This window comes from Orycteropus afer, unplaced genomic scaffold, assembly GCF_000298275.1.
Source record: "Orycteropus afer afer isolate SDZICR_OR568_19922 unplaced genomic scaffold, OryAfe1.0 scaffold00002, whole genome shotgun sequence".
Taxonomy (NCBI): domain Eukaryota; kingdom Metazoa; phylum Chordata; class Mammalia; order Tubulidentata; family Orycteropodidae; genus Orycteropus; species Orycteropus afer.
The window spans coordinates 32,915,483-32,942,422 of NW_006921589.1; the positions used below are offsets into that span (position 1 = coordinate 32,915,483).

General features: G+C 42.1%; 1 protein-coding gene across 1 annotated transcript in view; it reads right to left on the reverse strand.

Moving 5' to 3' along the window:
* CASP10 (caspase 10) overlaps positions 1 to 9,934 on the reverse strand; it is a 44,619-nt gene extending 34,685 nt beyond the window's left edge. The window contains exons 1-2 of the mRNA XM_042783646.1: positions 9,588 to 9,934; positions 7,008 to 7,101 (exon numbers count right to left, since the gene is read on the reverse strand). Coding sequence (XP_042639580.1) covers positions 7,008 to 7,101; positions 9,588 to 9,934 — 441 coding nt within the window. The remainder of the gene's footprint in view (positions 1 to 7,007; positions 7,102 to 9,587) is intronic.
* Positions 9,935 to 26,940: the final 17,006 nt, after the last annotated feature.

Consider the following 26,940-nt stretch of genomic DNA (forward strand, 5'->3'; position numbering starts at 1 on the left):
TAGAAAGTTTTGTGAGCAAATGTCTCAAGTTGGGAGAGAATGCTACCAGAATCACATAAAGAGCTTCTCAAACTACAAGGATGTCCAATGCTGAGAAGTTCTGCATTGAAGATGAAATGCCATTAATTGTGGTTTATTTTTTTTATTTTTATTTTTTTGAGACCAGCTAAATTTATTTATTTGTGACTGACTACATTTTGAAAAACACTCTACAGGACATGGAACCAAGAAAAGGAAAATGGAGAAGACCAAAACTGCTAGTACCAGGAAAGTACTACTGAACTAGTATTGTTGAAATTGCCCATTATTTCTTCCTTGTCATCTTTAAGAATTAACTTATTAATACTCACTATACTTAATTAGGAGCTCTGGTAGCATAGTGCCTAAGGCACTTCACTGCTTACCAGAAGGCTGGTGGTTCAAACCACCAGCCACTCCTCGGAAAGAGGATGGGGCAATCTACTTCCGTAGTGATACTGCCTCGGAAACCCAAAGAGGGGTCACTATGAGTCAGATCCGACTCAACAGCACATAACAACAATAACAGTACTTAATTAATAAGTTAATTAGTTTAACAATAGACACTTCTTCCATACTGACTGACTTTCTTCTTGACATCTCCTCTCAGATGTCTCTCAGACATACCAAATTTAACCTATTTCAAACCATACCTTTAACCCTCTCCCAAATTTAGCCTTCCTCCAAATTTCTATGTATCAGAAAAGATTTTCATTCTGTTTCTCAAGCCAGAAATGTGGGAGTCGTTCTGATACTTCCATCTCCCTCACTGTTCACATTCAATCCAGCATCAATCTGCCAATTCTTCCTCCTAAATATATATTGTCTCCTTTTCTCCCCATCTCCACCTGGATACCCAGTGGTCTGGCCTCCCACCAAGTCTCCCCATTTCTATGTTTGCATTCTGCCTCATTTCAATTTATTCTTCACTAAGCAGCCAGAAAATATATTTTACAATAACTCATATTGTGTCACTCTCCTTTTTATAAGTCTTAATGAATCCCTAATTTATAGTACATGAACAAATTCCTTCTTATAGGGGCCTACCCACCTTGACACCCTCTGCCCATCTCCTCTCCAGCTCTATCCTCTCACATACACTCTTTCTCTCTCTTTTTTAAATTTTATTGTGGAAATGCCATTACTTTCTAGCAGGTTAATTGTTTTACACTAATGCAAAGGTGAGCCCTGAAATTCACTGGCAAAAACAGAAGATTCTTAGATATTACCATTTTTTCATTTTTTCATTTTTATTGTGATTTGGGTGAAAGTTTACAAAGAAAATTCATTTTCCACACAACAGTTCATACATATTTTGTTTCATAACATTGACTACAATCCCCACAATGTAACTGCTCTCTTGCCACTTTCTTTCTGGAGTTACTTCTACCCTGTGACCTTCTTTCCTATGCATGCCTACCCCCTGAGCTATATTCCTGTGCAAATACTGCCTTTCTGTTCTTAGATATTATGTTTATAAGTATCAAAAATTATTAACAAAGCCCCCCGATATTTTTAACTCTTCTAAAATGGATCCTTAAGCTTCAATGTGAGACACTTTACAGATCAATACCCTGGGATTCTTCAACAAATGCATTTTAAGGAAAATAAGTGATTAGGGGGAAGAAGATTTAACCTGCAGATTAAAAGAGACCTAAAAGAAAAAACTGAGTGAGACTAAATTTGTGGTCTAAAGAGGCACATTCAAGTGATAAAACCATGAACACAACAAAGTGATTGCTGAGTCAGGGCAGTGCTCACTCTGGAAGCCAGAAGGGGCTGTGATTGTTGTTGTTGTTGTTGTTATGTGCTGTCGAGTCGGCCCGACTCCTAGCAACCCCTCCTTGGGTTTCCGAGGCAGTTAATCACTACGGAAGTAGGATTGCCCAACCTTCCTTCCGAGGAGTGGCTGGTGGGTTTGAACCGCCAGCCGTCTGGTTAGCAGTCAAGTGCCTTAGGCACTATGCTACCAGAGCTCCCGGGGCTGTGATTGTTGTTGTTGTTGTGTGCCGTCGAGTCAAACCCGACTCATAGCGACCCCTCCTTGGGTTTCCGAGGCAGTATCACTACGGAAGTAGGATTGCCCAACCTTCCTTCCGAGGAGTGGCTGGTGGGTTTGAACCGCCAGCCGTCTGGTTAGCAGGCAAGTGTCTTAGCCACTATGCTACCAGAGCTCCTGGGGCTGTGATTAGGGTGGAGCAAATGAAGAGATTCTGGAGCAGCTGTCCAAATTCAATTCCTTGACCTGGGTGGTTGTGTCAAGCCTTATAATTCATTAAACTGTATGTTTGTCTTGTGTCATTCTGTACCTGAGCTTTTGGGGATTTTTGACAATAAGAAAGTAAGAAGAAAAGAAAAAGTGTAAAAAAAAAAAAAAAAACAGAAGGGCATTAGACCTTCCAGAGGTAAGCTAAAGAAGAAACATAGGAGACTCTGAGAAAGGCAATAACTAACTATGAGAATGTTAGAAGTGAATCTTTCCACTTCCCTACTGTTGTGGTTTAGCTCTTTCTACCAGTCTCCCAGTTACTCTTTGTAAAATCACATACAAAGAAGGGTTCAGGGAGTTATTTAGAAAGAGAAGGGGAAGCTGCACCATCCCATTCACTCCTGCATTCATTTAGACTTACTGAGTACCATTTTGTGACAGATTCTGCAAGGTTCTGGGACTACAATGATGAATAAGACTTAGTCCCTCCCCCTTGGAGCCCACAACCAATCTTGGGGAGATAGAAACCCCAAGAGGTGGAGTCAAAGTGAATTCCAGAGGTTCTGGCAAGATGCTGAAATAGCCAGACAAGTTACATATAACCTTTGCGACAAAGAAATGAGAAACCAATTGAAACAGATAAAAAAGATAATCCTGGAAACCTGAGCTTTGAAGGGAAGGATAAAGAACTGGATTAAATATCAACTAGTAGAAGAATCTGAATGAAAACAGTGAATAAGGAGACAACTGTAGCTTGCGGACTATTGGCTGTCCCAACTGCGTGGCCAATTTGAATATTTATAAGTGGCATTCTGATCCAGGCAACAACATAAGAATTGGCTCTGTTCACCAAGGACTGCATGGGCAACTGCACTGGTGGCTTAGAAAAGAAACTACAAAGGAGACAAAAGAGCTGTGGACTGCCGGCTATCCTGAGGTGCAGCCATTTTTTAATATTTGTAAGCAGCATTCTGATCTGAGCAGCAACCTAAGAATAGGCTCCACTTGCCAAGGACAGCACAGACAACCACACTGGAGGCTGATAACTAGAAAGGTGAGATATTCTCCTTGTTACCCTTATACCCCACACCCTCTTGGTAAACAGAGGTGTGGCTATCCTATACCTCCACCCACCTTCTAGACTTGCAGAAATTCCATCCCACTCTGTGTAGCTTGACAGAACCTGAGTGCCCTGCCCCATACTGGTCTCCCCTCCCCCAGTTCTGTTCTGTTTGTTTTTAAATTATTTTTTGTTTCTTCCTCATTTCCGCCTTCTTTTTAAATTTTTTTTCTCTTTCCCATCACTGGTTCTTGTTTCAATTTTTTTTTTCCTTCTTCCCTTTCCTGGTTTCCTTCTTTTCTCTTTTGGTTCTTCCAATCTCTTGCTTTCCTTCTTGCTGTTTTCTCGCTTTTTATTTACTATTCTTTTAATCTTGCTCTTTTCTCTCATTTCCCCATCTCCATATGTTTTTCTCCTTTTTGCTTTATCTCTCTTTCACCTTTTTTAAAATTATTTTTAAATTTTGTTTTCTTATTTATTGCCTTTCCTTTTTTTTTTCTTTTTGAGATGGTTTCTATTTGTTTACATGGTTAGTGTTTTTTTTGTTGTTGTTGTTCTTTTGGTGGTTTTTTAATGTTTTTTCTTTTTAATCTGAGTGGGAGACAGCACTCATTCCTGCCCAACCCAACCATACCTGCACCTCCTGCAGCTCCACCCACTGAATGAGGGCCACCATTTGCTTCTGCACCAACTGATCAAGGTTAGATGGTGGCCAATACCAGCCCAACACACCCTCAACTGCTCCTCATGAACAGCTAACAGAAATCTGTGCACACATTCTCATTCTCTATCACACCCACGAGGAGAGAGGTGGTGAGAGTCTAAGTGCTGCCAAGCGGAGACTAGAGGAGCACAGTACCCCCTTCACACAGACAGAGCAAAAAAATCTTGGGCAAATCACACCAACATACTAGCACCAATTAAATATAAATATGACATCACAATGTCTTGGAGACAATGACCATCCAAGTCCACACCAAGAAGCAAAATAAGGTACTACAAATCAAGGGATCAGGATACAGACCCAGAAAAACATCCCTGAGGAAGAAGCAGCTTTGGAACTCCTTGATAAGGAATTCAAAAGAATTATATTTAGGTACCTTCAATGGTTTGAGAGACAGATCAAGGAAAACACTGACAAAATTAAGGAAAACACAGAAAAAACTCTACAATAATTTAGGAAAATAATATAAGAATATATTGATAAAATAAACAAAAAATTAGAAATAATACCAAATCAACAAATAGAAATCCAGAAGATTAATATTCAGATTTTAGAAACAGATAACACATTAAATGGGCAAAGGAGTAGAATCAAATCAATGGAAGACAGAATTTATGAGATTGAAGACAAATACCTCAATACTACTTTGTTAAGGGATCAGTCATCGAAAAGATCAAAACAAAATGAAGAAAGCTTAAGACTCATGTGAGATACCATCAAGAGGAACAACCTACATGTATAATCAGAATTCCAGAACAGAAAGAGACAAAAAAAGGAAAAAAAAAAACAGAGAAAATTTTCAAAGATTTATTGGAAGAGAATTCACCTAATAAGATGAAAAATGAGAAGATCCGATTCAAGAAGTTCAGTGAACCCCAAACAGAATAGACCCCAAAAGAAAATCACTGAGACATATCATAATCAAACTCACCAAAACCAAGGATCAAGAAAGAATCTTGAAAGCAGCACAAGAGAAATGAAAAGTTACCTACAAAGGGCAACCAATAAGACTAAGCTCTGATTTCTCAGCAGAAACCATGCTGGCAAGAAAAGCAATAGACTGAGATATATTAAAAAAAAACTCTAAAAGAAAAATAATCCAACCAAGAATTATATACCTAGAAAAACTGTCCCCAAATATTATAGTGAAATTAGGACATTTCCAGATAGACAGAAATTAAGAGAATTTGTTGAAACCAGACGAACCTTACAAGAGATGTTAAAGGGAGTCCTTTAGACAGACAACCAACAATAGCAGGCAGCTGTTGTTGTTGTTGTTATGTGCCATTGAGTCAGAACTGACCCTCCTTGGATTTCCTAGGCAGTATCACCATGGAAGTAGCCTGTGAGTAACACACATGATGACATAATCCAGAAACCAACCCAGTTACAGAAGTATCCAAGGTAAAATAAGCTCACAAGGCTGTAAACAGAGAACTAGAGACATCAATTAGTAAATGAGGACAACTACAAACCAAAAAGACGGTATAAATAGTGTAGGAACAAAGAAATCAGCAATGCCGTGAAAAAATACATAACAAAGTGACAGCAACAAATTCATACTTATCAATAATTACACTGAATGTAAATGGATTAAATGCACCACTCAAGAGATAGAAAGTTGCAGACTAGATTAGAAAGCATGACCCCCCTCAATATGCTGTCTACAACAGACTTACATCAGACACAAAGATAGAAATACACTAAAAATCAAAGGTTGGAGAAAGATATATCAAGTAAATGTCAATCATAAAAGAGCAGGAGTGGCAATATTAATTTTCTTAACCTTAACACAATCAAGATAATATTATAGGGTAAAATTAAAAATTGCCCCAATCCCAAATGAGCAGACTTGTTTGTCACAACTGTTATTAGAATTGAAAGAAAATATATATAATTTTAAGGCCTGGAAGAGAGACATGCGGTTATTTTCCTGCCCTTAAATGTGGCCAACCTAGCAATAATATTAGCAGACAATAATTATGTTAATATTTTAAAAATTATTATTAATTCAAAGTACATATATAGCCCTAAGGAGCTCTGGTGGTGTAGTGCCTAAGGCATGTGACTGCTAACCTGAAGTATGGTTCAAACCCACAAGCCACTTCTTGGAAGGAAGGTTGGGCAATCTACTTCTGTAGTGATACTGCCTCGGAAACCCAAGGAAGGGTTGCTATGAGTTGGATCCAACTTGATGGCAGTGAGCATAGCCTTTGACCAAGCAAATTCACTAACACTTGTTTCATTTGATTTTCACAGAAATTCTGAAATGTAGACAGTGCCAAATCCACTAAAAAGAACACCACAGGCTGCCTCAGAAACCTCACCTAATATAGATGATAAATAAATAATTTCCACTTCACCATTGTTTGTCACTTCCTTGCTTCCTTGTTGTGCCCCCCACATTCCTATATCATAAAACACAAAATCATAGCCTTTAAAGTGTAGTTAAACCAGTTGTCATCAAGTTGGTTCTGATTCATGGCAACCCCATGTGTGTCAGAGTAAAACTGTGATCCATAGGGTTTTCAATGGCTGATCTTTTTGGAAGGAGTAGGCCTTTCTTCTGAGGTGTCTCTGGATGAACTGGACCCATCAGTCTTTCAGACAGCAGTCAAGCATGCTCACATAGCACCACCCAGAGACCCCAGACTGAGTGGTTACTATGTGCCAAATACACAGCCTCCAAGCTAATGCTTTATGCACACTATTTCATCTAATCCTCCCTGCAGGAAAGAGGAAGGCGTTCAATTATCCACAATTTAGTACACGAGAAAACGAGACTCAGAAAAGTCCGATCACTTCTCCCACGTCAGGAGGTTAACACAGAGCCAGAATCAAAACCAGGCCCATCTGACACTAAAGTCAGTGTTCTCAACTGTATTGTAAAAAAGGCTTTCTTGAAAACCCTTCCCAGTACCCCAGTCCCAGTTCCCAATGAAGGGTCCCCATGAAGGCGGTGCTCGCATGTACTTCACTCCATACGGCCCACTCACCATCTCAGTTTTTGGAAACACATCCGGCAGAAGGAACTTTATGCTCCTTACGTTCTCGGAGTCCAGGTCTTCTGACAGTTCATAGAGCAGGTTTCTAGGAAAACATCCAAAATGACAAATAAAATCTCACACTTGCCAAAAACATCACAGTAAAAGCACCAAGTGCTTTTATAAACATTATCTCACATTTGAATGATCTCAACCTTGCAAGCAGCTAATTATTAATCCTACTTTACAGATTCAAAAACTATGAGTTGGAGCTTCTAAGTGACTTACTTAAATTAAATAATTTAACACACAGTAAGCAGCAGAGGCAGTCCTTCTGATTCCAACTCCAGTGTCATTTTCCACCATATTGGGAGGGCCAAAACACCATGTCAGTATTCCCTCCATCTCCTGACTCCACTCTAGAAATTCAGGCTTAATTTACAGGCCCTCGCCAGAGGACTGGAGACCATCCAATATAAGCTCTACCGCTGAAACGAGAGGGGAACCACTGAACCTCTGGGCACATATACAACTGACAGCCAGGAAAATTGACTATTTCACTCACATGCAAACACACAAATACCTCCGTATGCCAGTGACCTGCCTCAGGTTTTTAACAAAGTAGAAAGGATGATTTCTGTTACTGACCCAAGTGTAGCTCAGGTTCTGGGAGCTTGCTCTGATCCGAGTGCTAAGCCTGCAGTGTTTTAATCACCCAGAGTCATACAATACACTTCCATGGCTCCTCCCTGTGAAGTTCTCTGATGTAGGCATTACATCAGAGAACAATGTAAAATAGTGTTATCTAAGGTCTGACCCATCATAGGCCCAATGCTTATATTGTATCTCTTTGGAAAAAATGCCTATATTTTACTTCACATGGTATCTTCCACCCAAATATACATTTAAAAAATCTATAACTGGACATTGGGTGCTCTGGTGGCATAGTCCCTAAGGCATTTGACTGCTAACCAGAAGGCTGGCAGTTCAAACCCACCAGCCACTCTTCAGGTGGAAGACTGGGGAATCTACTTCCATAGAGATACTGGCTCAGAAAATCCAAGGAGGGGTCGCTATGAGTCGGATTGACTCAATGGCAGTGAGTTTGTTTGTTTTGTATAACTGGACATCATATGGATGATTTCTCTCCCTATCCCACAGGCATAACTTTTCCATTTTGTTTATTTGGCTCCAAGTATGCATTACTCTCTTCTCAAGATCCCTGGATGGAGGTGGAAACCCCAGTGAATCACGGTCTGAGTGTGAACTAGCCAGTTGCCATCAAGCCAATTTCAACCCACGGCAACTCCATGTGTGTCAGAGTAGAATTGTGTTCCCTAGGGGTGCAGGGGCTGATTTTTCTGAAGTAGATTGCCAGGCCTTTCTTCTGAGATGCCTCTGGATGAACTCCAAATGCCAACCATTTGGTTAGCAGCCAAATGTGTTAAATCTATGCACCAGCCAGGGACTCCATCTGACAGTGTCCCACCTGGCTCCAACCCATAGTGACCCTAAAGAACAGGGTAGAAATGCCCCATAGGGTTTCCAAGGCTAGAACTCCTCATGGAGGCAGACTGCCACGTGTTTCTCCTGTGGAGCAGCTGGTGGGTTTAAACTGGCGACTTTTCGGTTAGCAGCTGAGTCCTTCATTACTGTGTTACCAGGGCTCCTTCTGACAGTGTAAAACCAAAAAACCAAACCCACTGCCATCAAGTCGATTCTGACTTAAAGCGACCCCCACCATTGGGTTTCCAAGGCTGTAAATCTTTACAGAAGTAGATTACCTCATCTTCCTTCCATGGAGCAGCTGGTGGTTTTGAACTGCTGACCATCTGATTAGCAGCCAAATGTCTTACCCAGAGTACCCAGAATACTCAAAAGCCAAACCAAACTCACTGCCATCAAGTTGATTCTGATTCATAGTGACTCCCATTGGGTTTCCGAGGCTGTAAATCTTTACGGAAGTAGATCACCCCTCTTCCTTTCACAGAGCAGCTGGTGGGTTTGAACTGCTGACCTTCTGATTAGCAGTCAAATGCTTTATCCACCACCCCATCAGAGCTAGAGACTGGTAAACAAGAAAAGTAATAGGCTCTGCTAGGCTGAGGTGGGCTGAGATGAGCTTCATCTCAGAGTGAGAAGCAAAACAAAGGGAAACGACTCCCTGGTGTGCAAAGAGTTAATCGGTGGGCTACTAGCTGAAAGGTTGTGGCTCAAACCCATCCAGACATACTTAGAGGGACAAGCCCGATGATCAGCTTCTGAAAGGTCACAGTCTTGAAAACCCTGTGGAGCCATGAGTCAGAATCAACTGGACAGCAGCAAAGAAAGACAGAAGATTATTAAACTTCAGAAAAGCCTGGCTTCAAAACAAACGGAAGAATTTCCAGCCCCAACCTTTCATCTCAGTAGCATGTGAAGCTGAGAAATCTCGTTTTGAATCACTGTACCAATCAAGGAGGTAGATGTGAAAAAGGTCTTCATCCCAGCTTCCTTTCAAAGCCCAATGGCCTGAATGAACACTGCATGTTTCTAGGATGAAGCAGGAGGGAGTGGGAAATGCTCCTGTCCTGATCACAGCCCGCTCCTTACCTGTACAGAGAGATCTTCCTCCGGGCCGGGGGTAAGCTGTGCACTTGCTCTTTGCAGTACCCCAGGTACCGCAGCAGTGACTGCTGCCTGATGACACAGAGGAGCTCCACCAGGAGGAAAGGGTCTTCCACGCTCAGCTGCTCCTGTGCAAGGAGCTGCTCAAAAATCTCCAAGGCTGAGCGGGCCTTCTCCAGACTCCTATGGGAGAGCAAGTCTCGGCAGAGGAACTTTAGGGCCTCCACATCTTTGGCCCCCAAATGTCCATCAATCTTCAGAAGATTCCGTCGAAAATCCATGCTGCAATTTTCCTCCTCAGTGGTGTCCAGAACTTGACCTTGAGATGCCATGGCCAGCTTGGGAGAGACAGAGAAGTAGGGCATGGAGATTGAGAGGAAGGATACACGACAACCCAACTTCCAGGCTCCTCCCCCAATCCTGACCACCTCTGTTCCCAGCATTAGACTGTACAGGAAATGCTAAAAAATAAAAATTCCTAGGAGACTACTTCAAATACCCACAGCCTAGAATATTCCACCTCAACACAAGTTTATATGTTACCCTTTAGGAGGTGTAGAAGGAATATTTATTGGAACTCAATTCATTCTCCCTGATTTCTCCCAGACCAAACTGTTTCCAGTGAGACTAGTCAAGAAAGAACAGGACAGGGTCTGATGCTCAGGCCTGGTAGTCCACTGGGGCTCATAGCCCAAGTTCATTCCTGAACAATGGCAGAAATACCATTTGGATTTATGTTTTAAATTTTAGAAATAAGGCAGCATGGAGGTTTATTCTTCTGAAGCATCTTACCAACAAAGACAATGAGATGCCTTGAGGGTCATTCGTTACATTGTTAACTTTAGATGTTAACCTTGGGCAAGTCTTTATCTTACAGAAACAGAAGCCATAATCCCAGACTCCAGAAGTAAAGAGTAGTTTTAGACTGTAACAGGGGAAAAGAGACCCCAGATTCAAACAGGTTGAATAGAGACACTTTTATTAAGTCTTGGACAGGACAAAGACAAAACAAAGACAATCATCCAGGATGAGGGAAACCATCAGTATGCACACGGTACAAAAGGCTGAATGGAGTCCGCTGAGTCATGGCCATGGGCTAATTATACATGACTGAAAAAAAAAAGGGGTAATCATCACATAATCATGATTGGTGGCAGATTGATTCATCACTGTTGCAGGCGGGACTACAGAAGCAGGGAAAAGACCGTGACTGGGATATATACGTAATTGAAGACAGAAAAGGGTTACTGGATGGTTCAGAGCCTTGACAACCTAGCTAGGTGATAGGCTGAACAGACTGGGACTCACGACCACAAAGCCTGAGACTTAGCCACAAGATGGCTACCAAACAATACCGAGGCCCCAACCTTAATTTAAATTAGTAAAGGACACTCTCAGGCAGGTTCTCTAGTTCTTGGTGTGAGTATAATCTTTACTTTCAACCGTACTCCTCCTGAAGGCAAACCTGCCCCACCCTAGGTTTGTCCTGGAATTTGTTACACGTAGCCACAGTGCTGGTTCAAGGGTGAAAAAGAACCCAAATGGCATCTGAAAATTATGTCAAGCCTCAAAATGGAGTTACGGCTCCCATTACAGACCACAGCCTTCCACAAACCCAAGTGCCTCAGAATTTAAACTCTAATACAAGACAAAGTCACTCAGATCAGTTTAGGAAGGTACAAATTACCCATCAGTTTTCCATCTGACCAGTTAATAACTATGGCCTTTTCTTCACTAAATTTAGTTCTAATTAGAGGAACAATGCATTGTAAAATTTTTCACAGTAATGCTATTCACTGGATAAGGACTTGAGGTATATACTCACTGTGCATGACTTGGCTATTTTTAGAAATCAATTTAGAAAGGAAGAACATAGCAGAAAACAAAACATCAATTGAAAGAATATCCAGGGTCCGACTTGATGGCACACAACAACAACAACATTAACTATAAACCAAAACCAAACCAAACTCTTTGCCATGAAATCAATTCCGACTCATATTTTCGCCCTGGCTCTCATCTAAATTTCTCAAGTTTTATGCAATGAGTATTGCTTCTATTGTTAGAAAAACAATTTAAAAAAAAAAAAAAAAGCTATTTTTTGTGGGATTACCTGTGAGGTCTTCCCTTCAAGTATCCCTGAGGTCAAATGACCGTTTTCTTGGAGATATTTTTCTATTCTAATTAGAGGTACATTGTATTTTCCTGAAGATTCTGACCCATAGCTTTATTGAGTCACCCGAATTTTGTGTCTATTTGGGGACTGGCATATTCCAAACAAAAGGCTGTGTTGGAACCTCCCTGTTTTTCTTTTATTTTTACTTTCTTTTTCCCTGGCACGGCAGATAAACCAGGAAGAAAAAAATGCCATAGCTGACAAGTTTCTCCAAGTTTCTATGACACAAAGCAAAGTGAAAGGCTGGGCATGAGACTTGAGTGAAGGAAAGATATTACCTACCTTCAGATCAAGTCCTACTGATCCTCTGGAAGTAAGTGGTATTTAGGGAAATTGGAACTCAGTCCTCCGCGTGCTCCGAGTTCCCAGGAAGCTCCCATTTGCGCGGGAAGAGCACTCAAGACTTGTTGCTGACTGAGCAAGTGAAAACTGGATCTTGTGGCTTTTGTAACTTGATATTAATTTCCTGCTGATGTCATCATCATCGCCTGTCTGCCTTTCTCCTCCCCTTTCCTGGTGTTAGGATAACCCTGACAAACAGCGGCTCCTAAAGGCAAAGTCACAAGTTTCTTTCCCATGCAGAGCTGAGGATTTTTCCAGGTAAAGCAAAAAATCCATTGCCCACCAGCTGATCCTGATTCACAGCAACCCTGGTAGCATAGTGGCTAAGACACTTGCCTGCTAACCAGACGGCTGGCGATTCAAACCCACCAGCCACTCCTCGGAAGGAAGGTTGGGCAATCCTACTTCCGTAGTGATACTGCCTCGGAAACCCAAGGAGGGGTCGCTATGAGTCAGGGCTGACTCGACGGCACATAACAACAACAACATTTAGGCAGAGCAGAACTGCCCCATAGGGTATTCCAGACTTCAGGAAATCAGATTGCCACAGCTTTCTCCTGCAGAGCAGCCGATGATCTCCAACAGCCAGTCTGTCAGCTTAGAAGCCAAGTGCTTAACCACCGTGCCACCACATCTCCTTAGGTAAAGCAAAAGGCTTCCAGAGATATCTGGAAGCCACTAAGTGCTCTAACCTTTCCTGTGGACCCCAGCTCCCTCCTTCCTTCAACTCATTTAACCTTTAAAATAAAACCCCCAAAAGCTATTGAAATGGCAGTCAGTCATCTTAATCCTTTTTCAAATAAGTCTATACATAAATAAACAAATAGAAAAAAGTTAAACAAAAAAAAAAAAAAAGGAAATGAATCTATAAGCCTATTTGCAGGTATTGCAAAGGACTCAAATAATTAATAGTAAACGAAACTGATTCTGTCCTTACCATGCATTCAGTTCAATGGGAAAGACTTTGAAGAAATTATTTCTAATAATAATATTTATATCACATATACCATGTGCCAGGTAAAAAAAATATATTTACAATATTTACTCATTTAATCATCTCAACAACCCTATAAGGTTTACTATGTCTATGACTCTTGCTTTAAAAAGTGGAAACTGAGGCACAAAGAGATTAAGTAATTTGCCCAAAGTCACACAGCTACCTCGTAGTAGAGCAAAGATTTGAACCAGGAAGTTTGGCTTCTGAATCCATGCTCTAAGTCACTACACTAAAATTAAGCAAATTCAAATATACAGAGCTCTAGGAAGAAGTACAGAATCTTAGAAAGATGTTTTATCTCTGAAAAGAAGCAAGATTCATCATGCTTTTATTAACAGACATGCTGAAGTGCATTTCTATATCCTAGGCAACCTCCAAAGAACTTCAGTGTGTAAGAGACAAGCCCTCAGTGCTGGTCTTCTATTCAGTTGTGTATGTATCCTTAATGTTTATGCTTATATTTATATTTCATTCCTTGGGCCATCTGGGAAAGCAGTTTGCTGACACTGTCACTTCACATCTGTTCATAAAGTACACTAACTCCTTCAACTTGTATTCAATTGTATTAAATATTTACCAAGCACTTCCTATGAGTAAAGCACTGAACTGGGCACAATGGCAAAGCAAAATGAACAAAACACAGTGCCTGCCTTTAGTAATAACTGTGATGACCTCCATTTCCTGACCCCTTCTTCTCTGATTAATTATTGTAACAACTCTGTAAGTTCAGCATTATTGTCTATATTCTAGAGATGAGAAGGAGCTCTGGTGGGGCAGTGGTTTAGGCATTCAGCTGCTAAGTAAAAGGTCAGCAGTTTGAATCTATGAGCTGCTCGGCAGAGAGAGATGAGGCAGTCTGCTTCTGTAAAGATTTTCAACCTTGGAAACCCTATGGGGCAGTTCTACTCTGTCCTGTAGGGTTGCTATGAACAAAATCAGAGTAGACTCAATGGCAGTGGGTTTGGTTTAGATGAGGAAACCAAAAGTCAGAGAGACAAAATATCTTGGCACCATGACAAAACTGGGAAGAGGTGGGTATTCAGAACTCAAATCCAGGTCTATTTGACTCCATAATTCAGGCACTTGATCCCAGTGCTACTGCTGCCTCTAACACAATATGACATAATGTAACACAGTACCTGTAACTGTTGGCAAGGGCATAATGATGTTGCAATTGGGCTTCACCTAAGTGTCACAAAGCCACAGATGCGCTGGATGAATTCAGGCAGGTGTGCCTGAGAAGGCTTCTTGGAGGAGGAGGTACATATTTGAGTTAGGCCTTGAAGGTACAGGGAGAACAGAGGCAGGAAGTAAAGCCCAAGCTTTATCCTAGAACTCCTGGTACTAAAGGAAAATGGTTGAGGCCAGTTACACAAGGGAGATTGTGAACAGCATAGACTTTTGCATTCAGCATTTCACACTTCCTCTCATCCAGAACACACTGAGGTTAGGCTGATGGTGAGCTGAAAGTGGTGGAAAGAATAAACACTTCTTACAGCCTCTTTCCTTGTAGATTGCTGACCCGTGAGTCCCATATGTCCACCTGAAGGGCCCATCAAAACCTTTATAGCCTTTTACAGTGGTGGATTTTGATTACTGCACTGGTGACTCAGGGGAAAGACTCAACAGTATAGTTCCACCTTGGTGGGGTGGTGGAGATGTGGAGGCTGGTTGTCTTTTATGTCTAGGCTCTGGTCCAAGTCTCCTACACTCTAATCTGGAAAACTTTACAAGAGTAAAGACTCATGAACTAAGGAATTGACACAAGTGATGGGAGTGGTGTGTGTGGGCTGAAAAAGAACTCTATGCTATCGAACTTCCACTCTATCTGATCCCAGGTAAAAAAATTCTTTTGGCGTCCACACCCACCCTGTGACTTCCAAGAACCACCTACTCTCTACTCCTTTACCCACATACTTCAGACCTTCCCCAGAACCAGTCTTATCTGGGTACACGGGAGCACAGTGAAGCCAAGTTCTGAAGGGAGACACTTTTTCTGATAAGGGTCCCAGCAAAGGTCTTGAAATCGTGAACTGGCAGAACATTGTAGCTAATAGACTGGTAAAGTATGACTTCTTTTGTGTTCACTGTACTGATCCACTGGAACATCTTTTTTCTGATTACAAAAGTGAGGTGGGGGGCTTCCAATATTTAATGTAAAATTGAAAACAAAAATGCACACATAGTCATTTATGATTCTATGACTACTGTTAACATTTTAATGTACATCTGTCACTTTTTTCTGTATATATTTTTTTTTAATTTGCTTATGCTGTACAATTTTGCATTTTTCACTTAACTACACATATACAGTTTTTCATACCATTAAGTAATCTTTGAAAACATGTTTAGTGGCTAGATGAGATCTCCTTCCATGTCTGCACCATAATTTATCTAACCAATTTCCAATTATTGGACATTTAGCTTCTTTTCATTTTTTTTTATTATTGTGAACAATACTGAACTGAATAGTCTTACAGCTAAATCTTTGCACATATTCATAATTACATCTTTAGGATTAATTCCCAAAAGTAGAATTAGCAATCTAAACTTTAAATTCAAACTTCTCCCGTCTGTGAGTGGCAGCCCTCCACAAAGACGCTATTGGAGTAGCAAAACCTCAAGAGTTCCAGATGGTAGTATTTCCCAAATTAGTATTAGATTGGCTACAAAAACAGATGGATGAAGTCATTCAATTAAAATCATTTTAAAGTGGCTAAAAAAAAAAAGATGTGCTCAGGTACAGCAAGGATTGTGAGGCTGCCACGGGACCGGGCAGTGTTCTATTCTGTCGTACAGAACAACAGAATTTATAGGCTCACAATGAGTTGGAGCCAACTCAATGGCACCTAACAACAACAAAAACAATACAAAGATAAAGGCAGAAAGATTTTTCATTTGGAGGTTTGTTTGTTTGTTGTAGGGCAGAAAAATAGGGAGAAATTTGCTTTAGCCTTTAGTAATTTTTCAAGAAGGCAGCATATTACTTAGTTGTTGCTTGCTGTTAGGTGCCACTGAGTTGGATCCAGCTCATAGTGACTCTGTATAACAGAACGACACATTGCCCGGCGTGGTGGTTATGTTTGTGTGTCAACTTGGCTGGGCATGATTCAGTGGCCGGGCAGCTGGTGGTAGTTTAATCCCCATGATGAGAGTGGCAATCAGCTCCATGGTGGGATCTACCACAAGCAGCTGAGTAGCTGCCTTTGGGATGTGGCCTGCTTCCTGTATATAAGGAGAAGCCTTGGGAATGGTCTTCAGCATATGGCATGCTTGAACCCTGAATGTAGCTGTGTCGTTGTTCAGCAGCCTGCCATGCTCTGCCGACCTTGGGACTTACAATGGACTTGAATTAATGGCCTGCTGTGTGGTTTGGTAACATTGGGACTGTGCCTTTTTACTTGTCAACCTTGGGCTTGTCAGCCTCAGCAGCCAGCAGCTGTCTGAGTGAAGAAACGTCTCTGCTCCAGTGGGCGGGGAGCAAGAGGCAGAGCTGGACCCCAAGGTTGAGGGCCTTTTACCCAGCCCGTAGATCCTGGCACTTTGAACTTGGACTTAAAGCCTCCAAACTAAGAGACTGAACTCCTGTTTGTTAAGGCCATCCCATCTGTGGTATATTCTTGTCAGAGCGGCACCAGGGAACCAGGGCAGTCGGTTCTGTACCATCCTCACAATCGTTGTTATGTTTGAGCCCTTTGACCCAGTCACTGTGCCAATCCATCTCATTGAAGATCTTCCTCTTTTTCACTGCCCCTCTTTCAAGTATGATGTCCTCCTCCAGGGAATGGTTCCTTCTGATAACTTGTCCAAAGTTAGACAAAATCTCGCCATCCCCACTTCCAAGGAGCATTCTGGCTGTACTTCTTCCAAGACAGATGCATTTGTTCTTCTGACAGGCCATAGTATATTTATATCATGAAAATCTACAACAAGACAAGTAACAAGAAACATCACTGATATGAATGTATGCAAGAAAGATAGGTAGTTCAGTTCAGATGGCCATACTTCCCAAATTTATCTATATAGTCAGTGAAATTTCTGTCAAAATCCCAGCTGCCCTTTTTGTAGAAATTGACAAGACTATTCCAGGAGCTCTGGTAGCATAGTGGCTAAAGCACTTGATTGCTAACCAGAAGGCTGGCGGTTCAAACCCACCAGCCACTCCTCGGAAGGAAGGTTGGGCAATCCTACTTCCGTAGTGATACTGCCTCAGAAACCCAAGGAGGGGTCGCTATGAGTCGGGGCCGACTCAACAGCACATAACAACAACAACAACATTCCAAAAAAAAGTCACGTAGAAATGTAAGGGTGCAGTGCAGTGAATTACTTGGTACAGCTATTCAAGCCATAGTCTGTAACTCCCACAGATTACTAGGAATAACCATACAAATAAAGTGTAGAACTCTAATGTGAGGATTGGTTAGTTCTGCTATGTTGCTAGGCTTCAAATGAGTCCTAGAGTCCCTCCTGGAGGCAGAGAGGGAATCTCACTGCCATCAAGAGAGAAGAGCTGGAGTGGAGTGGAGCACGTCCTTAGACCTGCGATCCCTACACTGGACCCCCTTGGCAGAGATGCCCCAGCTGAGAAGGCCTGGCTGAGACACTCAGCAGTGGAACCAAGAGGCACAAGACACAGTGGCGACCTTGTTGGGCCACAGAGCAAGAGAGCTGAGTGCCCTTGGGCAGGAGACTTGCTGGCGGAGTGGGGTGCACCTAGGTTGTACCTAAAAACCAAAAACCAAACTCACTGCCATTCAGTTGATTCCGACTCATAGTGACCCCTTTGGGTTTGAGATGATAAATCTTTACAAACGTAGATTGCCCAGCCTTCCTTCCATGGAGTAGCTGGTAGGCAGAGCTAAAAGAGCTATGTAACAGTTGCTAGAGCAGGGACATTTAGCTTGTCAGGACCAGAGGCCAAGAGCCAGAGAGGAGTGCCTGAGGGCCTGGCAGAGGGAAGATTGACCTGACTGGAGACCTGTATCCTGAGAGCCTTCCTGAGCCTGAGTTGTAGCCTGTTACTTCCCTAATAAACCCCCATAATTGTGAGTATTGTCTATGAATTCTGTGTGGCCACTGCAGTGAATTCTCGAACCCAGAGGAGAAGTAGAGAGTTCAGTGGGAGGGAAGGCTGGTGTCAGAACTGGTTAAACGGTTTGGAGGGTGGTGCCATGTCTGGTCTCATAGGAATAAGCCTTGGGCTGCTGATGGTGATTCTGTCTCCCACTTGTGAAGTTAGAGGAGGTCAGAAGATGCTGCCTCCATGTACTTTTTGCAAGGAAAACAGGATAGTTTTAAAAAAAAAAAAACCTTGAATAAAAAGCACAAAGTTGGTGGACTCATACTTCCCAATTTTAAACTTACTGCAAAACTACAGTGATCGAGAGAGTGTGGTACTGGCATAAAGTTAGGTAGGTGCAGTGCCGTGAACTGCTTAATATTGGCCTTCTAGCCATTGTCCCCCATTTTGTAATTTATTGTAAATCCTGGTCTCTGTGCCTGTTTAGGGTGGGATGTATCTTGAGTCCCACCATGCTGGAGGGTGTGACTCAAGTCACCACCCTTGGCTTCCTTGAGGGTATATATAGGAATGTTCTGGGAAAATTCGTTGTCTTGCTCCAATTCTGTTTGGTTTGTCGTCATCTCACCCCTGGACTTGAGATGACAGCTGTCATCTGACCTGCCGATTTAGGCTCACCAACCCCTGCAACCACGTGAGTTGGGAGAATCCTCCACAGAATCTAAGAATCCATAGACCTGGGCCTTACCAGCCTGCCAGACTCCCAAACTCTACCACCATGTGAGCCATTTCCTTGGGAGTCTGTGAGTTCTGTGAGATGTTACAGCAAACTATGGAACCCTAAGACAGGAGAGAGATTATTGGGGGGGGGGGGAGTTGATATCAGGGATGATGGAGTGCATGGCAGTTTGGAAAAGTCGGACATTTGGGGAATCTTTAACCTCCTCCTCATAGGGACCTGCCTTGTGCTGATCTTTCTGAAAGAAATAATTCAAGCAGTAGGTAGATCAATGGACTGGAACTGAAAGTCCAGAAATAAATCCGTACATTTATGATCAAATGCTTTTAACAAGGATGGCAAGACAATTCAACAGTCTTTTCAACAGATAGTCTTTTCAACAAATGTTACTAGGACAACTGGGATATATTCACAAACAAAAGAATGAAGTTGGACCCAGACTTAACAGTGTGTACAAAAATCAATGCAAAATGGATCAAAGACCTCAGTGTAAAGGTAAAAATAAAACTCTTAGAAAAACACGTAGGTGTAACTCTTTGTGACCTTGGATAAGGCAATTGTTCTTAGATATGACACCAAAAGCATAAGCAACGAAAGAAAATATAGATAAATTTGGCTTCATCTAAATGAAAAACTTTTGCACTATGGAAGACACAATCAAGAGAGTAAAAGACAACCCATAGAATGGGAGAAAATATTTGTAAAACATGTATCTGATAAGGTACTAGTATCCAGAATAGATAAAGAACTGTCAGAACTCAGCAATAAAAAAGAAAAAGAAAATATACAAAGTGTACATTTCACCAAAGAAGATATACAAATAGGAAATAAGCACATGAAAAGATGCTCAACATAATTAGTCATTTGTTTGTTGTTGTTAGGCCCCATCCAGTCAGTTCCGACTCTTAACACTGCCCGGTTCTGTGCTATCCTCACAATCATTGCTGTGCTGGAACCCATTGTTGTAGTCACTGTGTCAATCCATCTCCTTAAGAGTCTTCCGCTTCTCCCCTGACCATCCACTTTACCAAGCATATCTTTCAAGGACCAGCTTCTCCTGACAACATGAACAAAACAGAAGGGCAAAGTCCCGCCATGCTCGCTTATAAGGAGCATTACTGTATTTCTTCATCCAAGACAGATTTGTTTGTTCTTCTGGTAGTCCACGGCATATTCAATATTCTTCACCAACACTATGATTCAAAGGCGTCAATTCTTTGGCCTTCCTGATACATTGTCCAGCTTTCTCATGCACATAAGGTGATTGAAAATACGGGCTTGGATAAGCACCTTAGTCTTCAAAGTGACATCTTTGCTCTTTAACAGTTTAAAGAGGGTTTTTGCAGCAGATTTGCCCAATGCAATATGTCGTTTGATTTCTTGACTGCTGCCTCCATGGGCATCCATGCTTCCATGGACATTAGTCATTAGGGAAATGAAAATCAAAACCACAATGAGGTAATGCTTCACATTCACGAGGCACCCAAACTCACTGCCCACTAGTAGACTCCGACTCACAGCGACCATATGGGATAGAGTAGAACTGCCTCATCAGGTTTCCAAGGCTGCCACATCTTTCTCTCACAGAGAGGCTGCTGGGTTTGAACCCCAACATTTACAGCTGGCAGCCAGCCATTTTTACCATTGTGCTACCAGAGCTCCTTTTCACACTCACTAGGAGAGCTATAAGCAAAAAAGAACAAATGTTGGCAAGGATTTGGAGAAACTGGAATCCTCATTCACTGCTAGTGGGAATGCAAAATAGTACAATCACTCTGAAAACTCTGGAGGTTTCTCAAAAAGTTAACCATAGAATTACAATAAACCAAAAACCAGCTGCCACTGAGTTGATTCCAACTCATGGTGACCCCAGGTATTTCAGAATAAACTGTGCTTCACAGGATCTTCAATGGCTGTGATAACTCAGAAGTAGATCACTAGACTTTCCCCCGAAGCACTACTGGGTGGATTTAAATCACCAATCTTTGGGTTAATAGCTCAGTGCTTAACCATTTGTGCCAACCAGGGACAAGAGTTACGATGTTGTTGTTGTTGTTGTTGTTAGGTGCCATTGAGTTGACTCTGACTCATAACGACCCCATGTACACAGAATGAAACACTGCCCAATCGGGCACCATCCTCACAATCCTTGCTATACTTGGGCCTATCATTGCAGCCACTGTGTCAATCCATCTCATTGAGAGTCTTCCCCTTTTTTGCTGACCCTCCTCCACTTTACCAAGCATGATATCCTTCTCCAGGGAATGGTCCCTTCTGATAACATGACTAAAGTAGGGGAGACAAAGTCTTGCCTACCTGCTTCCAAGGAGCATTCCAGCTGCACTTCTTTGAGGAAAGATTTGTTTGTTCTTCTGGCAGTCCATGGTATTTTCAGTATTCTTTGCCAACACCATGATTCAAAAGCATCCACTCTTCTGCTGTCCTTATTCATTGTCCAGCTTTCACAGGCCTATGACATGACTGAAAATACCATGGCTTGGGTTAGGCTCACCTTAGACTTCAAAATGACATTTTTGCTATTCAACACTTTAAAGAGGTCTTTTGCAGCAGATTTGCCTGATGCAATACAATGACTGATTTCTTGACCACTGCTTTCATGGGTGTTGATTGTGGATCCAAGTAAAATAAAATCTTTGACAACTTCAATTTTTTCTCCATTTATCGTAATGCTGCTTACTTGTCTAGAAATGAGGATTTTTGTTTTCTTTATGCTCAGATGTAATCCATATGAAGACTGTAGTTTTTAATCTTCATCAATAAGTATTTCAAGTCATCTTCACTTTCAGCAAGTAAGTCTGCACATCACAGGTTGTTAATGAATCTTCTTCCTCCAATCCTGATGCCATGTCCTTCTTCATATAGTCCAGCTTCTCAGATTATTTGCTCAGCATACAGACTGAATAAGTATGGGGAAAGGATGCAACCCTGACATACACCTTTCCTGATTTTAAACCTTGCAGTTTCCTCTTCTGTTCGAATAACAACCTCCTGGTCTATGCACAGGTTCCTCATGAGTACAATTCAGTGCTCTGGAATCCCCATTCTGCTCAATGTTATCCAGAATTTGTTATGGTCCACCCAGTCAAATACTTTTGCATAGTCAATAAAACACAAGTAAACATCTTTCTAGTATTCTTTGCTTTCAGCCAAGATTCATCTGACATCAGCAATAATATCCCTCATTCCATGTCCTTTTCTGAGTCCAGCTTGCATTTATAGAAGTTCCCTGTTAATATACTGCTGCAACTGTTTTTAAATTATCTTCAGCAAAAGTTTACTTGCATGTGATATTAATGATATTGTTCTATAATTTCCACATTCAATTGGATTACCTTTCTCTGGAAAGGATACAAATATGGATTTCTTCCAGTTGGTTGGCCAGATAGCTGTTTTCCAAATTACCTGGCATAGATGAGTGCCTCCAGAATGGCATCTGTTTGTTGAAACATCTCAGTGGGTAGTCCATCAATTCCTGGAGCCTTGTTTTTAGACAATTCCTTCAGTGCTGCTTCAACTTCTTCCTTCACATGCCACCTCCTGAAATAGTTGAACATCGACCAATTCTTTTTTGTATAGTGACTGTGGTAGTGCAGTTTGTGTTAACTTGGCTAAGCCTGGTTGAGTGGCTGGGCAGCTGTAGTATTCCCCATGATGAGACTGGTAATCAACTCCATGGTGGAATCTACCATGAGTAGTTGAGTAGCTGCCTTAGGGAATGTGGTCTGCTTCCTGTATATAAGCAGAAGCCTTGGGGAGTGGTCTGTAGCCTATGACATGCTTAGACCCTGCATGTAGCCATGTTGTTGTTCAGCAGCCTGCCATGCTCTGCTGACCTTGGGACTTACAATGGACTTGAAGTAATGGCCTGCTGTGTGGTTTGGTAACATCAGGACCATGTCTTTTTACTTGTCAACCTTGGGTTTGTCAGCCTCAGCAGCCAGTAGCTGAGTGAAGAAAAGCCTCCAGCTTCAGTGGGCTGGGAGCAGGAGACAGAGCTGCAACCCAAGGTTGAGGGGCTTTCACCCAGGTCCTAGAGCCTGGCACTTTGAACTTGGACTGAAAGCCTCCAAATTGTAAGAATAAACTCCTGTTTGTTGAGGCCATCCCATTTGTGGTATATTCCTGTCAGAGCAGCACTAGGTACCAGAACGGAATTTGGTACCGAGAGAGTGGGGTGCTGCTCTGACAGATACCTAAAATGTGGAAACAGGAGTGGAGTGCATCTTTGACCCGAGACCCTGGCAGAGAGATCCCGGCATACGGCATGACAGACAGCAGGAGCAGAGCAAGAGACTAGCATGAGACACGGCAGCAGCAGTGCCAAGAAAACTGGCATGAGACAGCGACAGCCTTACCAGCCCACGGAGGAGAAAGCTTGATGCCTTTGGGTAGGCAGCTACCTGGTGCAGTGGGTTGCCTTGGGGCATTAATTGGTGAAGAGACCAGTATAAAATGGAGTAGCAGGTTGGCCGGCCCATGGAGCAAGAAAGCTGAATGCTTTGGGGGCAGGAAGATTTGCAGCAGAGTGGGCTGCCTCCAGCATTAATCAGCAGAGGCAGAGAGACCAAGGAAACGGAAGCAGAGCTGTCTCAGCCTGAAAGAATAGGACCATGGCCTCTAGGGGTAGAACCACCACAGTCCCCTAGGTTTCAAAGAGCCAGACCTTCACCAACTTGGTTCTGGAGTGTGGGGCTGCTCGTTCATGTGAGCCAGTGGGATGGAGCCATAGCCTCTGCCCAAGAGTGAGGGGGTGGGGCTGCCACACCCAAGAGGGAGAGGAACAGGGCCCAGCAGACCAAGGGGGTGAGGTTGCCACTTAGAGGAACTAGGGAACTGGAGCCACCAAGTGAGAGAGATCTGTACAGATGCTACCCATTGTAGATCTGTACAGATGCCAAGTTGACAAGGGGTGAAATTGTGGTAGTTCAGTTTGTATATCAACTTGGCGAGGCATGGTTGAGTGGCTGGGCAGCTGGATATAGTATTCTCCATGATGAGACTGGTAATCAACTCCATGGTGGAATCTACTGTGAGCAGCTGAGTAGCTGCCTGAGGGAATATGGTCTGCTTCCTGTATATAAGCCATGTTGTTGTTCAGCAGCCTGCCATGCTCTGCCAACCTTGGGACTTACAATGGACTTGAAGTAATGGCCGGCTGTGTGGTTTGGTAACATCAGGACCATGTCTTTTTACTTGTCAACCTTGGGTTTGTCAGCCTCAGAAGCCAGTAGCTGAGTGAAGAGATGCCTCTAGCTCCAGTGGGCCAGGAGCAAGAGGCAGAGCTGCAACCCAAGGTTTAGGGGCTTTCACCCAGGTCCTAGAGCCTGGCACTTTGAACTTGGACTGAAAGCCTCCAAATTATAAGAATAATCTCCTATTTGTTAAGGCCATCCCATTTGTGGTATATTCCTGTCAGAGCGGCACTAGGTAACCAGAACAGTGACTGTGTATTCCTTCCATCTTCTTTTGATGATTCCTGTATCATTCAATATTTTGGCCATAGAATTCTTCAATATTGCAACTTAAGGCTTGAATTTTTTTCTTCAGTTCTTTCAACTTGACAAATGCCAAGTGTGTTCTTCCCTTTGGTTTTCTAACTCTAGATCATTGCACATTTCATTTCAATAATTGACTTTGTCTTCTTGAGCTGTTCTTTGAAATCTTTTGTTCAGCTCTTTTATCTTATCATTTCTTCCATTTGCTTTAGCTACTCTCCATGCAAGAGCAAGTTTCAGTCTTTTCTGACATCCATTTTGGTCTTTTCTTCCTTTCCTGTCTTTTTAATGACCTTCTGCTTTCTTCATGAATGATGTTTTTTTGTTTTGTTTTGTTTCTCAGAAGCAAAGGATGGTTTATTGGTGGTGGTGTTAGGTGCCATCGAGTTGATTTTGACTCATAGACTGGACAGAGTAGAACTGCCTCATGTCTGATGTTCTTGATCTCATCCTACAACTTGAGTTACTGTATAATCCAGCAGTTCTACTTCTTGGAATATACTCAAGAGAATTGAAAACATACATCAATACAAAAACTCATGCATAAATGTTTATAGCAGCCTTGTTCATAATAACCAAAAAGAAATAACCTACTGTTGAATGGGTAAGCAAAACATTCACCCAGTAGAGTATTATTTGGCAATTAAAAAGAAGGAAGAAGTGATACATGCTATAGCATGGATGAACCTTAAAATATTATGCTAAGTGAAAGAAGCCCATCATAAAGGCCACCTATTGCATGATTTAATTCATGGGAAAACCCAGAATAGGCAAATCCATAGAGGCAGACAGTAGATCCATGGTTGCCAAAGGTTTGTAGAGGGAAGAATGCTGGTGACTGCTAACAAGAGTAGGGGTTTCTTTTTGGGTTGACGAAAATGTTCTGAAATTAGATAACGGTGATGGTTGCAGAATTCTGTGAATATATTAAAAGCCACTGAATAGTACACTTTTAAAGGGTGAATTTTATGTAGGTTATACCTCAATTCTGTTACCTATGTATTTACCAGTTTCCAAGGCAGTAGTATCTCTACAGAAGTAGATTGTCCAGTCTTCCTTCCAAGGAGTGGCTGGTGGGTTTGAATCACCAGCCTTCTGGTTAGCAGTCAAATGCCATAGGCACTATGCCACCAGCGCTTCCACAATAATAGATGCATATATGGGGGGGGGGGGGAAGGGAGATAGAGAATATGCCACAATCCTCTGTGAAAAATCACTTATACTCTACAACATAAAAACTAATCAACATATGACCTAAGTCATTAATAAACCAAAAAGCCCAAACTCACTGCCATCCAGTCAATTCTAACACATAGTGACCCCCGTAGGGTTTCCAAGGCCATAAATCTTTACAAAAGTAGATTGCCCAGTCTTCCTTCCATGAAGAAGCTGGTAGGTTTGATCCACTGACCATCCAGTTAGCAGCCAAAAGCCATATCCACTGTGGCACTAGAAGTACCCAAGTCATCAACTGTTGTTGTTATGTGCCGTCAAGTTGGCCCCAACTCACAGTGACCCCTCCTTGGGTTTCCGAGGTGGTATCACTACGGAAATAGATTGCCCAACCTTCCTTCCAAGGAGTAGTTTATGTTCAGTAAGCTGTTTGCTAAAGTCAGATCACAAATATATCAGAAAATATGACAAAAGTTAAAGTTTAGGAGCCAGTAATTTCTTTCATTCAATTAATTAATTCAACACATATTTACCAAAACAAACAAACAAACAAACCCTTTGCCATTGAGTCAATTCCAACTCATGGTCTCTAGGTGGCGCAAACTAAGATTGGTGGTGAGACCCCCACCCAGCAGTGCCACAGAAGAAAGGTCTGGCAATCCTTTTCTGTAAAGATTATAGCCAAGAGCAGATCTACTCTGTAACACATGGGATTGCCATGAACACATATTTAAGGGATACTTATTATGTGCCCTAAGGAGCTCTGGTGGTGTAGTAGTTAAGGCATTTGGCTGCTAATCAAAAGGTCGGTGGTTCAAACTCACCAACCATTCTGTGGAAGAAAGATGAGGCAAGCTGCTTCTGTAAAGATTTACAGCCTTGGAAACCCAATGAGGGTCACTATGTGTCATGATTGACTTGATGTCAGGGAGTTTTGAATTTATTATGTGGCAGGCTTTGCATCATATCGCTTGGGGACATGAAATATAAAGATAACACTGATAAGAATCATGTACCCAAACCATTGCTTGCTCATGAAGAATTATGGTACAGATGTAAAGTGTAAAGAAGTCATGGAGAGATTCAGATGAAATGGTAATTCCATGCAGGAGAGAAGACGATACTTCCAGGTGAGGAGATGACCAGCTTCACAGAAGATGAAAGAAGGCAGCATCTGAACCAGGCCTGGAAGTATGGTTATATGTTGGAGATGTGATGATGTGGGGCATGGGGTGGGGTTCAGGATGGTTTAAGAAGATATCATGATGAGGCGGGGCAAGATGGCAGACTAGGCAGAAGGATTGCACAGACCCTCTTCAACAAAGAAAAGGGAAACCAATTAACACAGACACAGAAGATAATCTTGGACCCCTGA